We start from the raw sequence: 15,771 nt of genomic DNA, 5'->3' as shown, positions 1-15,771 counted from the left end.
CCAGCAAAACTAGACAAGATCACTCTTAACATTTTACGTGCATTTAGTGCCCTAAGCATTGTGGGCATGTTCTACGCGTCTCCAAATAGGTCAGACGTGCATAATTAGAAAGGACCTTGATATAAAGCGTGATGAAAATTGTTGATTTCTGCAGAATCAGACAAGTCCTATCCTCGATTCCATTTTTAGGCAAAACCAGACAGATTGTGGAAGAGTATTGAACGAGTATTGACCAACCACAGCGGATTATTATTACGTCAGTTTGCTAAATATAGTAACAAATAACAAGCAAAAACATTTTATGCATCACTTAAGAACATACCAGAAAAGACATACAGTATAGTGTTTGCAGCACGTTCAATCCTTGCTAGGCGTGACGCGACAGGAAGCATTTTGTTCTCGTCAATTGTCGTTATACAACTTTGGGTTACATGATCAGGATCTCTTAAGAATTATTCATATATGTGGATGGAAAATGAAGCATCTCGTGGTTCAAACGAAATTTTAAGCGCTGTTTTCCATTATTTGAAAAACATTGTTCAGGAAAGTAAATCATTTGAAATTACGATTAGACTCTTTGCTTGGTGAGTGATGGCTGTGAAAGGTAGAACAAAAACATCATTGTGGTTGGTATGGCTGTATCATGGCTTTTTGAAGCACCAACAAACATTGATTCCATTGAACTTCTTTTTCCAATACGCGGGCACTCATTCCTTACTTGTGATTGCTTATGTGGAAGTATCGAGAAAGAGTTGAAAACCAACAACACGATATTGGAACCTAAAGGATTTCATGAAATATTTAGCCACCATTGTGACAAGGTTTTCCATTTTGGAACCGACTGGTTTTGTGATGACTGGAAGATAGCAACAAGTGCTATCTACAAACCGGTGAAAAACATTCAAGAAGGAAAATTGCAAAAAGAACATACAGTAGAAACAAAGTGCCTGTGATTAATGTTTGATGTGAAACAAGCTGCAAATGTGACATGGACACACCAGTAAATCTCTTAAAGAAAGGGAAAAAACATTCAAACAACGTGGTTAACAGTTTTCCATCATCCAAGCTGATCAACCCTAAGAAGTTGAAGGATATTCATAAACTTTTTCATGTAGCTTACGATGCAAATTTGGAAAGATCTTCCAGGTGTCGAAGTATATCTAAGTTTAGAAACATCTGCCAATGCAGTAGAGGGTACAAGGCCAGGAAAAGAGTGCGACTGTTCAGATAGTTAAATTGCATTTTGGATATATGCTTTTTGCAGTCCTATTTATGGTTGTCAGCTTTGTTATTTTCTGCGAAAAGACTCATTCCATCATCTACATGTTGTATATAACAATGTATTTCGACTGATTCTAAACAAACCTCCTTGAAAAAGTGCTTGCGAACTATTTGTAAAGTACTTACTTTGTTAACTTAACGTTGTTATTCGTAAGCAACTTCTTTATTATTGTTGCAGAACAGTGAGAAATTATAAAATCTTTTGTAAACTCGGACAGGTTCTTACAATCTCTATTGATAAATAACTGTAGAGCAGAGTTATACTCATTTTTTGCTTATATTGTGAATTATATTAAAGTTGATTGTAATTATTTTATTTTCTTTATTTTACTTACTGTATCCTTATTATTTTTTTGAGTCTTGAGCCTATAAGTAGATTTGATTGATTGATTAATATTATTGTAAAAAAAATTTACTGAAATCAAATAGCTTGTTATTGTTGTTTGTTGTTGTAGCATATATATACATATATATATATATATATATATATATATATATATATATATATATATATATATATATATATATATATATATATATATATATATATATATATATATATATATATTTATATATACATATATACAGGGTGCAGCAGCGATTCGCAAACTAATTTTTCGCTAGGTTTTTGTGATGTTAATTAAATACTTCTGCAATTTGTTTTTGTTGATTGATGTTCAATGGCTGTCTTAGATTTTAATAAAATAGTAAATAAAACACATTTTAGTTAAAAGTTTTACAATGGAAGCCAAAAGAACCGAAGTTTTAAATTTGATTCACGCGGGTTTGTCTGCACGTGAAGTGATTCGTGTTTCTGGAGTATTTAAAACTACATTTTACAAAGTGGTTAAACGTGGCAGTGCTGAAAGAGCCAAAATGCCTTCTCCAGTGAATAAAAAAGGTCATAAAAAGTTCACAGAAAAGCTAAAAAAGCATGTTGAAAAGAATCCTACTGTATCCATCAGAAAGACAGCAAAATTGTTAAATGTTCATGAAAGGACAGTCAGAAGAACTCTAATAAAACTTGGAAAAGTCAGTGTGGCCCAACTTTCATGTCAACTTTTAACAGAAAGACTAAAAACTTTGATTGGAACGATCAAAGAAGCTTCTAAATTAGATAAAAAACCATGCTTCGTCAACAGTTAAAGTTTTCTCAGATGAAAAACTTTTTTGTGTTGATTGTGTGATAAATATGCAAAATGATAGATTCATTGTGCAGAAGGTTGACAAAGCACTATCTGTTTCTCACACCAAGAACCCTCAGTCCATCATGATGCTAGGAATCATCGCTTCTAAATGAGAGAAATATCCACCAATCTACATCAAAGAGAAAGAAAAAGTTATCTCTGATGTGTATATTAGCTTACTGAAACACTATGTGGTGCCATGGCTGAAGAAGGCATTCCGAGAAAACAATTACACTTTTCAACAGGACACTGCACCTTGTCATGGGTCTAGAAAAACTGAACAATATCTTCAGGACAATATGACTAATTTCTCGGCCAAACACTTTTGGCCACCATTCGGGCCTGACCTGAATCCCCTTGACTATAGTGTGTGGAGCGTAGTTGAGAGTAAGGGTTGCAAAAAGGTCTACTCAAGTGTCAAGTCACTGAAGTCACTAATTACCCGTGCTTGGAACTCAATGTCAAGGAACTATATAATAAGCACCTGCCAATAATAAACACTTGTAAGTCCTAGGCTTGAGGCAGTGATAAAAAAAAAGAAACTTAATTGAATGTTAAGGTGGAAAAAGTATTTATTTTCAACTTTTCTTCTATTATTATTCCATGAATATAATTTTTTAGAGCTTTATAAATTCATTTTGAAAAATGTTCTAAAAAGTGGCGTAAAAAAAAAAGTTTTTTTTTAATTTTCAATTTTTTCTTAATAAAAGTATTCGCGATTGTTTGAAGTTACGCTTTTTATGATTTTTGACTAAATTTAGAGCAATTTCCAAGCATTGTCACTAATAGATTTTGATGTCAAATCCAGTTAGTTTATTCAAGGATATTTTCTAAATATCTTACTGTACCAAAAAAAATACTGTGCTTAATAATTTAAGAAATATGTTGTACCTAACTCTCACTAATTACGATAGATAATAATTAACACTTTGGCTATTGTAAAATGATTTTTTGTTGACCTTTGAGCTTTTTCTCAGCCATACAACAAATTTTATGATTTTTACCTCATTTTGGTATCAAATGATGTTTTTTTTTTTAAATAGTGTTACTGGAGTCTTGGATCAAACAAATCCAAATCTAAAATGGTTTCCTTAAGAGATTAAGCAAAGGACTTTCGATCAAAACGTATCAATGTGATTCAAAAATATATATACACATTTTTTCTGTGTTTATTTTAGGTGCTCCAAGAAGACATAATGGTCGCATCACAGAGCACCGCAGAAAAGTGTGCTCTGTGAAAAAAAGCCCTAAAATATTATTTTTCCTCCAAAACTGCACTCCAAAAATTTTATGTTTATACGCATGTCAAATAATGATGCTTTGCAAAATATTGCGATGATTGCTGGAAACAAAAATGTCCCTAAAATTTCATCTCCCCTGCCCCAAACGCGAGAGCAACAAGTTAGTAAAACATTTTTTGTGCTATTCTTAACTAAGGTTATATTCATCAATAAGTTTTAAGTTTCATAGTATTATCTTTATATTATCTCATCATAAATTATGTTAACGCATTCATAAATTATGACCATAAAAAGTTTCAACCCTACACAATTTACGGGGGTTAAAATTTTTATATGGTCATAAATTTTGAACGCTTAGAAATTGTAAAACAATATTTAAAGTTTATTGATGTATATAAAGTTAAGAATAGCAAAAAAAGTATTTCATCAACTCGCTGCTCTCACGTTTGGTACAGGGAAGATAATATTTTAGGGCTTTTTTGTTCCCAGCCTCCAATCATTGCAACTTTTTAAAAAGCATTATTATTTGACATAAGTATAAACATACAAATGTTTGAATTTGCTCTATGTTAGCTATCTTAAACACCGAAAAATGCTCCGTCATGCTTATTACAATGCTTATTATTATTATCATTAATGCTTCAGAAACAAGAGATCAGTAACTCCATTACTGATCTCTTGTTTCTGAAGCAAATTTGCTTCAGAATTCAGCGTTTAAACGCTGCAAATGTACAATAAATATTTATAATCAAATATCTCAAAAAAATATGTGAAATGTACAATTATCTTAAGAAAATATTCAAAAAAATAATTTTTAAATGTACTTTAAAGGTTCAGAGTTTGCAGTTAGGTATAGGATCAAAATTTAAATAATTAGAACCATTCAACAACGATAAAGCGAGAAAGCAGTTGCCGTAACTCCTTGAATCTACTCTTCTATTTTTTCTAATCGTTCTTTACAGAAACTCTTTATTTGAAGTAGCTTCTGAAGCTTCTCCAAGCTCATTATACGCTCTACATTATCTTGAATAAATTTTACTGTGAGCACATCAAAATTGAATTTTTTATTACGAAATATTTTTCTTAATACAAGAAATACGTTTTTTGTTTTAAGAAATAAATATCCTACCCTGCAATTTATTTTTAAAAACAAGAAATATATTTCTTGTTTTGAGAAATAAATTTTTTAAACTCTGGTCAATAGATTTATAATTTTGCTGTGAGTTCTGATGAGTTGTTTGCAACTTTAGAAAATTTTAAAAAGTTTTGGAATTTATTGTATCCAAAATGTCTCATCCGATGCCATTTTTTCAAACTGTGACCTAGAATATCAAAAATTAACTAGAAGTCTGGGGAAATATACAACTAAAGATCTAGTGGCTAGTCTTTATCTGTTTTTACGTCTTTTGGACCTCTCTTTGTTTTTGAATACAGAACTTTTTACCATTTTTATATTGTGATCTCGGTAAAAGATACTAACGCCAGTACCAAACACCTCAATGGTTTTACGATGATTTGAATTTTACTTCTGCAGCAAGCTCAATATACATCTACCAATAGTCTTGATCTTAAAAGTGTAATTTAAAAATAATGGAATGTAGATAAATAAGGTTTAAAATGACACTGCTGAAAACTTAATACATTTAATTTTGATAAAATAAAATCAAAGTGTTATTTCTATTGATGTCATAGAATATACTCAGAATAAAAACCTGCCTGATTTCAGAGAAATGCAACCTAAATTTCATGAAATTCAAGGCGTGTGAAACAGCTCCATATTTGTTAATTTTTACAATGGTCTGATTTTTTTCGGCAAGTTCACAATAATCTCTGCACTTCTCAAAAGTCTAAATGTAAATATTTTTAAAATTAGAAACTTATACATTTTGTTTTTGCTAAATGGTATTTTAAAGTGAAGTAGCTTTATGTTTACCTTACTATTTTTTAAACTTTTACGGTGTTATCATATAAATCACATGTTCACATGTTTTATGGTGTTATCATATAAAATCACATGTTCTAAAATCAAAAATACTGCTCTCTTGGCAGTTAAACAGTGTTTTAGACAACAAGAGACATGTAAGTATTCAAAAATTCAGAGTCTAAAAAATCTACAGATATAAGTAAAAGTATTAAACATGAAAATAATAACATAAAAGAAAAAGTAGCGGAACTAGAAGACAGAAGTCGAAGAAATAACTTGAGGTTTGTTGGAATCGAAGAGAGCGAAAATGAAACTTGGGAGGAAAGCGTGGAAAAAGTTAGAGAAATACTCAGAAATAAACTTAAAATTCAAGAACTCTTTGTAATTGATGGAGCTCATCGAGTAGGGGAGTAACATCTCTTATAGATAATATAATAGCCAATGATTTATTTAATGAAACTATTCAAAAGGGCATAATTAAAAATGATATCTCAGATCATTTTCCGATATTCTTTTCAATTAATACTAATAATAAAATATTGCCACGTACAAACCAATATCACATTAAACGTATTTTTAATGAAGCAAACTTAACATCATTTAAGGAACAACTATCTTTACTAAATTGGGAACATATTAAATTTCTTTGTTAACTTAGTCTACAAAAATTTTTTTTAAACATTCTTTGAAATATACGAATCGAATTTCCCACAAATAAAAATTAGTCTTAAATCAAAAAACAATAAATCACCATGGATTACCAAGGAACTAAGAAAATCTTCAAAAATTAAACAAAAACTATATACTAAATATTTAAAATCAAAATCAGTAGAAAGTAAACTATTTATAAAAATTACGCTAAAATCTTTGAGCAACAAAGAAAAAATCTTAATTATAAATACTATACTAATTTGCTAGGAAAATATAAACTAAGTTCTAAACGCACTTGGGAAATCATTCGAGGAATTACAGGCACTAACAAAACAAAAATATCATTGCCCAAAACGATTAAAATAAACGAAGAATTCTTGATTGATTAAGAAAAGATAGCTGCTGAACTATATGGATATTTTGTATCTGTTGGCCAAAACCTAGCCAAAAAATTTCAACCAACTAATACTTTTGAAAAATATCTTTCTTTCCCCCTAACATCATATCTAAACTTCTTTGAACTAACTTTTGATGAATTTGAATGTGCTTTTAAAATATTCAAACCTAACAAAGCCATTGGCCATGATGATATCAATGGAAACATTGTTATTAATTCATATGATGTCTTAAAAAATATTCTTTTTAGGATATTTTCATGTTTCATCAGACAAGGAATTTTTTCCTAATTAAAAATAGCAAAAGTTATTGCAATATTTAAAGGAGGAGATTTAACTAATATTAGCAATTACCGTCCTATATCCATTCTTTCCATTTTCTTTAAAGTTTTAGAAAGAACTTTTTAAAATAGAATATATAATCACCTATTAAATAATAATCTCATATATATCGACCAATATGGTTTTAAAAAAAATAATTCTACGGAACATGTAGCTATCCAGTTTTCAAGAAGTATAACTGAATTATTTGAAAATTCCCAATATACTTTGGGAGTTTTCTTAGATTTAGCAAAGGCATTTGATACCAAAGATCATGAAATTCTTATAAAAAGTTACAATATTATGGAATAACTGGCAATGTTCTAAATTGGATTACAAACTATCTAAGTAATCGCAAGTAATATGTCTACGTTGATTCAAATTGGCATAGAAATTTGCTTGATATAACATGTGGAGTACCCCAGGGATCAATATTAGGACCCTTACTATTTCTTATTTACATCAATGATCTCTATAAAGTCTCAAACTTAATGGCCATTATGTTCGCAGATGACACTAATCTGTTTTTATCTCACAATAACATAAATTATCTATTTGAAAATATGAACAACGAACTAATTAAAATCTCTTATTGGTTCAAGACAAATAAATTATCTCTCAATATTAATAAATCCAAATGGATTTTCTTTCACCCTTATTTAAAAAAACACTTACTGCTATATGACATGCCTTTTCTTTTTATTGACACTACTCTAATAAAACAATCAAGGTTTACCAAATTTTTAGGCGTTTATATTGATGAAAATCTCTCATGGAAAAAAGACATAGAAAATTTGGGCAATAAAACATCCAAAAGTATTGGAATATCATATAAAACAAGAAATATCCTAAATAAGCACACCTTAACTCAACTATATCATTTATTTATCCATTGCCACCTAAACTATGCAAGTGTTGCGTGGGGTAGTACAAATAAAAGTAAACTTGAACCTCTATATCGTCAACAAAAATATGTTGCACGCCTTATTAATTTTAGGGATCGTTTTACTCATGCCAAGCCTCTCCTAATTGATATGAATGTTCTTTGTTTTATGTACAAATGTAAAAATAGTTTATCTCCTGAACCCTTTCAAAATTTATTTATTTTAAAAGAAAAGAACAAAATTCTTAAGAAATGAAAAAGCTATTCGACAACCTTGTTACCATACAAATTTTGAAAAGTTTTGCATTTCGATTCGTGGAGCTTTTCTGTGGAATAAAATAATTTCAAAAAATTTTGATATTTCTAAGAAATGTAGTTATCCCTCCTGTAAACTAAAACTAAAAAATTTTATATTTTCAGTTGATGAAATATTTATGTTTTTTTAAAATTCTGTTTTCTTATTATGTGTTTCCCAGAAAAATACTTTATTGTTAAAGTTATTATATATTGTAAACATATACTGTGTTCTTATGTACTAATTCTATAATTTTTTTCTTGAATAATGTTATATATAGTTTAGTGAAATATACTTTGCAAAATATATTGAGTATGGATGTGTATATTTATGTGTATATATGTATGTGTATGCACCTGCGTGTGCGTATACGGGTATATGTATATATGTATATATGCGTGTATGTGTGTGCGTATGTATGTCCATGTGTATATGTATGTATGTATGTATGTATGTATGTATGTATGTATGTATGTATGTATGTATGTATGTATGTATGTATGTATGTATGTATGTATGTATGTATGTATGTATGTATGTATGTATGTATGTATGTATGTATGTATGTATGTATGTATGTATGTATATATGAGTGTGTGTATGTATGTGTGTGTGTAAATGTATGTATTTATGTATGTATGTGTGTATATATGTAATATGTATCTATGTGTTTTGTTTGTATATGTCTTTGTGTTTACTTGTGTTCATACAAATGTTATATATGTACATATGATTTTATGTATTTACATACACGTAAGTGACTAGTATGATCTTCAAAACTAACCTACTTGCCTAAAACGGCTGAAATTGTTCAAAGTTGATGCACGTGGGTCAAAGAAGAACATTTACAAATAACCAAGTGGAAAATATTCATCATATGACAATTAAAATCTTGTAATTAAAAATTCAGCAAATCGTGATATACTAAACAATATTTGACAAAGACAATCATGATATACTTAAAAAAAACAAAAAAAACGATAGACTTTATCTATTCAATAATGTATTTCCAGAGGTGTTTTACAACGGTTGAAGAAAATATTAATTTTGAAGAAAAATGAAAATTCGTCAAGAAAGTTGTGATACACTGAAAAGAAGATAAAATAAAAAAATTTTAAAAAATCCAAAGAATAATGATCCTTGTAAATCCTACCATATTTCAAGTTAATTTAAGGAAAACTTCAAATACTGTATTTATTACCAATAAATTATGCGATAGTCGCATTGTATGAGTTTATATTAACTTTTATTAACGCGTCAAACTTTAGCTGTTCTCATGACAAGACCACTGAGTCTTCTTTGAGTTTCCGCGTTCTTTATTTTTATTTAATTTCTATCATTATTTCAACATAATCTTTAATTGTAAACTTCTTTAACTTTATATATTTGTATAAAAATTTTCATGTAATAAAGAACAGACAAAAAAAAAAAAAAAAAAAAAGATATATATATATATATATAAATATATATATATATATATATACATATCATGGCGATACTTACTACAGGCTTTCCCGACGCGAATCCGTACTTTTGACTGGGGCAGACAAAGTGACGGAAATAATGAAAAAGGCTAATAAAGTTTGCGAACTAATGCATTATTTTAAATTAGTTTATTAAACGTTTTTGGAGTACTGTATTAATGCTCAAAATGTCTATTGCAGTGTTTATTAAAAATCATCAAATTCAAATAAAACATTTTGAAAAAAGAATAAAATACAAGAGTTTTCAAAATAAAAAATAAGTTCTAATTATTTAAAATCTAAATCTCAAAAGAATAAAGAAACTTTAGAATAATGCAAAGGACAAAAAGAAAAAAACATCAATATATACATTAAGAAAAAAAAAAAAAAAAATTAAAATATATATCAGTATTGCTATAAAAACTATACATAAAAATTTTTCAATATTATACAAATAACTTTAAAACCTGCTTTAAAAAATGCAGGTTCCCTATTGGACTTTAGTGAAAAAAGCACACAATTTTTAAGAAATATGTTTAATAATATAGTACCATGTTTCTTTAACATGCTAAAATTATATATATGCAAATTAATATCTAATTCTTGGGTGGATAACTTTTGAATAAACTTTAAGAGGAGCAATAGTTTCTTCGCTAAACACTATAAACAATGTGATACTTTTTGTATTTTAATAGGCTTTGGATGTAGCAACAAAGTTTAGTCAAAGTTTAACTTAATTAACTGATCTTTCTCAAAATCAAAGATACATTTAACGTCACTCCGCCTAGCATTCAAATTTGGTCCTTTTTAAATTGTAATTCCTGCATTTTTTCTGTAATTCAGTTATTCCTAATATTTTTTTAGTAGATGAACTAATCAAAAAGTAGAAAAATTCCAAATTTTGCTAACCATGGTTTTTCTTCAACTCTCTCGAATAATTTAAAAAAAGCTTTTTTTGATTGATTTGTTTGATTGCCATCACAAATAACTGAAATAACTTTTCCATTGCTAGACCTTCATTAATCAAATTGATGACATAGCATACTTACTCAAACAAAAAAGAAGCATCGAAATGACAGACAGATATCATTTAGCCTAAAAAAGATGGTCCACCTTTTAAATATTTAACCATAATATCCAATACACTATTTGCTAACAACTCTGGATTATTTTCCGCTTTTCCAAAAAGATAACCATCATAATAAAGAAGAAGAGACTTTACATAAACTTTATCCACCAAAAGTATACAATTTCTTTGATTCTCCTCTAAATTTGAAAATATGGTACTGATAAAGTCAGCATCTAAAACTTTCTTTGTCATAGATAACATATGACTGTATAAGCTTCAAGACGTTGAAAAATAACAATATGATCTGATGATAGTTTCTATATTATAAATTTTTTCTACCGACTTCTGATGTATTCATAGATGTTATAAGATCTTGTATTACCAACTTTTAATGATCAATTTCAATGCTGTTCAGGAAACGAATTGTTTCTTCAACTCTAGACCAGTGATCAAGATATGTAATATGATTTTTTGATAGTGAAGAAATAAAACAACGAACACCAGCATGAAAACTTTCAAATTTAAAATCGCTTGAGACATGAACAACAAACATATACTATAGATATACAGTTAACATAAAAGGAATTTTATGGGATAAACGTAAACAAATCTTTTTTTAAATGTTTTGGCAACTCATCACACTTTTCAGTTCTGATAGAAGACAATACTTTAGTAGTGGATCTAGGTTTTAAAGGTTGAGTTGGTATACTTCAGACATTTTATAAAGTATGTTTGGATCATAACTTAATTTCATCCTTCGATTTATTATCAATAATAAATACAATTTATAGGGTACAAAGATTTTATAAATATAAATAATAAGTTTAGAAACTTTCTTTTTTTTAATTAAAAATACTAATAAAAGTTATTATTTGATAAAAGTTATTTATTTAGTTATTTATTATTTGATAAAAGTTATTTATTTAGTTATTTATTATTTGATAAAAGTTATTTATTTAGTTATTTATTATTTATTTAGTTATTTATTATTTATTTAGTTATTTATTATTTGAATCGCTTTTCGAATACTACTAATATAAAATTTTATTTAAAATAATTACGAATGGCGTTTTCTTAATTTAAATGAAAAACAATCGTTACCTTACATTTTGTTAACAAATACACCTTATAATAATAAAACTTATGAAAAAATATATTTTATAAATAAATATATATATTGAAAATAAAATCATTATCATATAAATAAACAACTTGTTGGCCGTTTCTTTAAACAGTTTGCGATACTACGTTTTGTTCTCATTGTTGACGGATGGTCGATACCTAAAATTTCGGTTTTACTTTTATCCACAGAATAATAAATTTCTAAAGCTTCGCTATATTTTCCCATATGGTTTAAACAGTTTGCGATATTATGTTTTGTTGTCATCGTTGACGGATGGTTGGTACCTAAAATTTCAGTTTGTATTTTATCAACAAAATAATAAATTTCTAAAGCTTCGTTATATTTTCCCATATTGTTCAAACAGTTTGCAATATCATGTTTTGTTGTCATTGTATCTGGGTGGTTGGTACCTAAAATTTCGGTTTTTATTTTATCAACATAATAATAAATTTCTAATGCTTCGTTATATTTTCCCATATGGTTTAAACAGTTTGCAATACTATGTTTTGTTGTCATTGATGACGGATGGTTGATACCTAAAATTTCCGTTTCTATTTTATCAACAGAATAATAAATTTCTAAGGCTTCGTTATATTTTCCCATATTGTTCAAACAGCATGCAATATTATGTTTTGTTGCCATTGTTGACGGATGGTTGATACCTAAAATTTCAGTTTTTATTTTATCAACAGAATAATAAACTTCTAAAGCTTCGTTATATTTTCCCATATAGTTCAAACAGCTTGCGATATTATGTTTTGTTGTCATTGTTGACGGATGGTTGATACCTAAATTTTCAGTTCGTATTTTATCAACAGAATAATAAATTTCCAAAGCTTCGTTATATTTTCCCATATCGTTTAAACAGCATGCGATATTATGTTTTGTTTCGATTGTATCTGGATGGTTGATACCTAAAATTTTAGTTTGTATTTTTTCAACAAAATTATAGATTTCTAAAGCTTCGTTATATTTTCCCATGATGTTCAAGCAGAGTGCGATATCATTTCTTGCTCTCATTGTATCTGGATGGTTGATACCTAAAATTTCACTTTGTATTTTATTAACAGAATTATAAATTTCTAAACTTTCGTTATATTTTCCCATATCGTTCAAACAGCATGCAATATTATGTTTTGTTGTCATTGTATCTGGATGGTGGATACCTAAAATTTCAGTTTTTATTTTATCAACATAATAATAAATTTCTAATGCTTCGTTATATTTTCCCATTTTGCTCAAACAGTTTGCGATACTATGTTTTGTTGTAATTGTATCTATATGGTTAATACCTAAAATTTCAGTTCGTATTTTTTCAACAGAATTATAAATTGCTAAAGCTTCGTTATATTTTCCCATTTTGCTCAAACAATTTGCGATATTATGTTTTGTTGTCATTGTATCTGGATGGTTGATACCTAGAATTTCAGATTGTATTTTTTCCACAGAATTATAAATTTCCAAAGCTTCGTTATTTTTCCCCATTTTGCGCAAGCAGTTTGCGATATTACGTTTTGTATCAAGTGTTAGTTTATTATTTTCACCTTTGGTTTCTGTATTAAAACTTTGAATAGCATTTAATACCTCGATTGCTTCTTCAAATAAACCTTTACATACTAATATTTTTTCAATAGACGTTGTCATATTATGGAAGATTTTTGAACATCTTTTTCTGTTATGGCGAAACATATGGATAAAATGAAAAACAAAATGGTTTCCATAATCCATGTGATTTTTTACTTCGTTTAATTCAAATTTAAAATAGTTTTCGATTAGATCTAGATACGTATTTGTACTTGAATTTCTATTTTGAAAACTTCTACACGTCAATTGTGTTAATTCGTGCATTGAATATTTTTTATCATCAAAACAGTTTAGTAAAGAATAATTCATTAGTAATGTAATGGCTTCATCAATTAAATATTCTTCGTTTATTTGCATGTGATTTGAGATTTGGGTGATCAGTTGTTTACTGATGCTTTGAACGTCGCAATGAGATAAACAGTTTAACATCTTAAATGGAAAGGGTTTAGTCTTTTCTAATTTTATTAAAACTAAATTAATTGCTTTTATTGCGGATTTTGATTCTTTATCGGTTGGAAAATTATTATTGTCTAATATTTCGGAAGGATTTGATTTATATCGTTTTAAGTATTTTTCTATTGAAATTTTGTATATATCTATATATTTTATTGCCTGAGTAATAGCAAACGGATGATAACCAAGTTCTTTAATTAAGTTTCTTATGTTTTCATCACTGTTCTCTTTAATACTATTTTTAACATAAGCGAATGCTTCTTTACAAGAAAAAACATCAACATGGATTTTATTCACATTACTCGACCACATTCTCCATTGAGAAGTTATCAAAGTAAATGAATTTGGTTTTCTTGAAACGTACATTGATAAATTTTTAACACTTTCATTGTCGACATTATCAAAAATATATAAAGTCTTTTCATTTTTATAATAGTTGTGAATTTTTTCAACAACCGCTTCTATATTAAAGTCACCTTTTGAATCACGAGCTTTCAATCCTAATAATTGACAATGGTTTCTCATTGAAGTTTGTAACTTTCCAAATGCTGCGTCTATCCAAACAAAGTTTTTATAAAAGTTTTGATAAACTTCACGAAAATTTCTGACAATTTGTGTCTTTCCGACACCCGACATTCCACATAATACTAAAGCTGACTTGTTTGCATCTTGTAAAAAATAATTTTGAATTTCACGGATAATTTTTTCGCGCGAAACTAAATTTTCTGAAGAAGGTTGAACACCTAATAAAAAACGTGAAATTAGTTGTCTTATAAAAACTAATTATATTTTTTTGAATGAAATTAAAGTTATAATCATTTATTTATTAAAAAATTTCGATTTATTTTTAAAAAATGCGACGCTAACAACAACGCAACGCGTTATTTTTAGCGTATTAAGTTTTATTTTTTTAAGTCTATATATTAAATAATTATAAAATTATACTATTTTTTAAAGTAGTTTTAAAATAAAGTTGAATGTTATACAATATAATTTTTTAATTTAAAAAAAAGGATTCTGTAAACAAAACTTAGAAAACATAAACCTCCAGTAATTATTGTTACTCTAAAGAATTCTCTAAAGAACATGCAAAATTATTATTTTATAAATATAATTTTCTCATCACTTGTCATGTTAGCGTCGCTTAGCGGATTCCGCTCCCGGTTAGCAAACCGGGGGTTTGAGAAAGTTTTGTTTATTACTTTTCATACTAGTTCATACAAAAGTTTTTTTTGTTTTGTTACTTCACACTTATGTGCACCAAATAACTAACATACCGTTAACATACTGTCGCTACTTGGACTACTGAGTGTTCCCATCGGATTAGTAAGATTTAGGCGCATGTAGATACATCAACTGAGGGTTTTGGTTTCGTCTTTTAATTAAAAGAAAGTCTTCTGTAGATTTAAACTGAAAAAAAAAATGTTGCGGCACAAAATTGGAGACACCTACCCCCTCCCCATCTCGTAACATATTGTCACTAATTCGCCTACCTCCCACCTCTCCCCCCTTAAGTGTGAGGTAATTAATGGACGATCTCTCAGAAGCTGATATTGCGCAACTTTTTATTTGAGTATTTTATTGATTTGGTTTTTTAATAATTGTAAGTAATTTATAATGTAATATCAGATAATTTAAAAAAACATGTTGCAAACATTCTTACATTTTGATAGTATTAAACTAACATGCACTTTATAATTTTTCCTTAAAATAATGACTTAAGTAATACGCAACTTTGAATATGTACTTAAATACAATGTACTACATTGTATTTAACTGTATATAACTACAACGTATCTACATTATGCAGCTGTACAGCTACATTGTACAATGTATTTAAGTACAATTGTACTACATAGTTAAAGTACATAAACTACATTGTTACAGTACATAAACACGTG

The 15,771-nt window shown here is 28.1% G+C and overlaps 1 protein-coding gene across 1 annotated transcript in view; it reads right to left on the bottom strand.

Moving 5' to 3' along the window:
* Window positions 1-11,807: 11,807 nt before the first annotated feature.
* Window positions 11,808-15,771, bottom strand: part of LOC136088475 (uncharacterized) — a 44,274-nt gene continuing 40,310 nt past the window's right edge. Inside the window, exon 3 of the mRNA XM_065812246.1 lies at window positions 11,808-14,613. Coding sequence (XP_065668318.1) covers window positions 11,906-14,613 — 2,708 coding nt within the window. The 3' untranslated portion in view covers window positions 11,808-11,905. The remainder of the gene's footprint in view (window positions 14,614-15,771) is intronic.

The sequence above is a fragment of the Hydra vulgaris genome, chromosome 12, assembly GCF_038396675.1.
Source record: "Hydra vulgaris chromosome 12, alternate assembly HydraT2T_AEP".
NCBI classification, from domain to species: Eukaryota; Metazoa; Cnidaria; class Hydrozoa; order Anthoathecata; family Hydridae; genus Hydra; species Hydra vulgaris.
The sequence above is the reverse complement of the archived record's forward strand: the minus strand, read 5'-3'. Positions and strand labels throughout refer to the sequence as shown.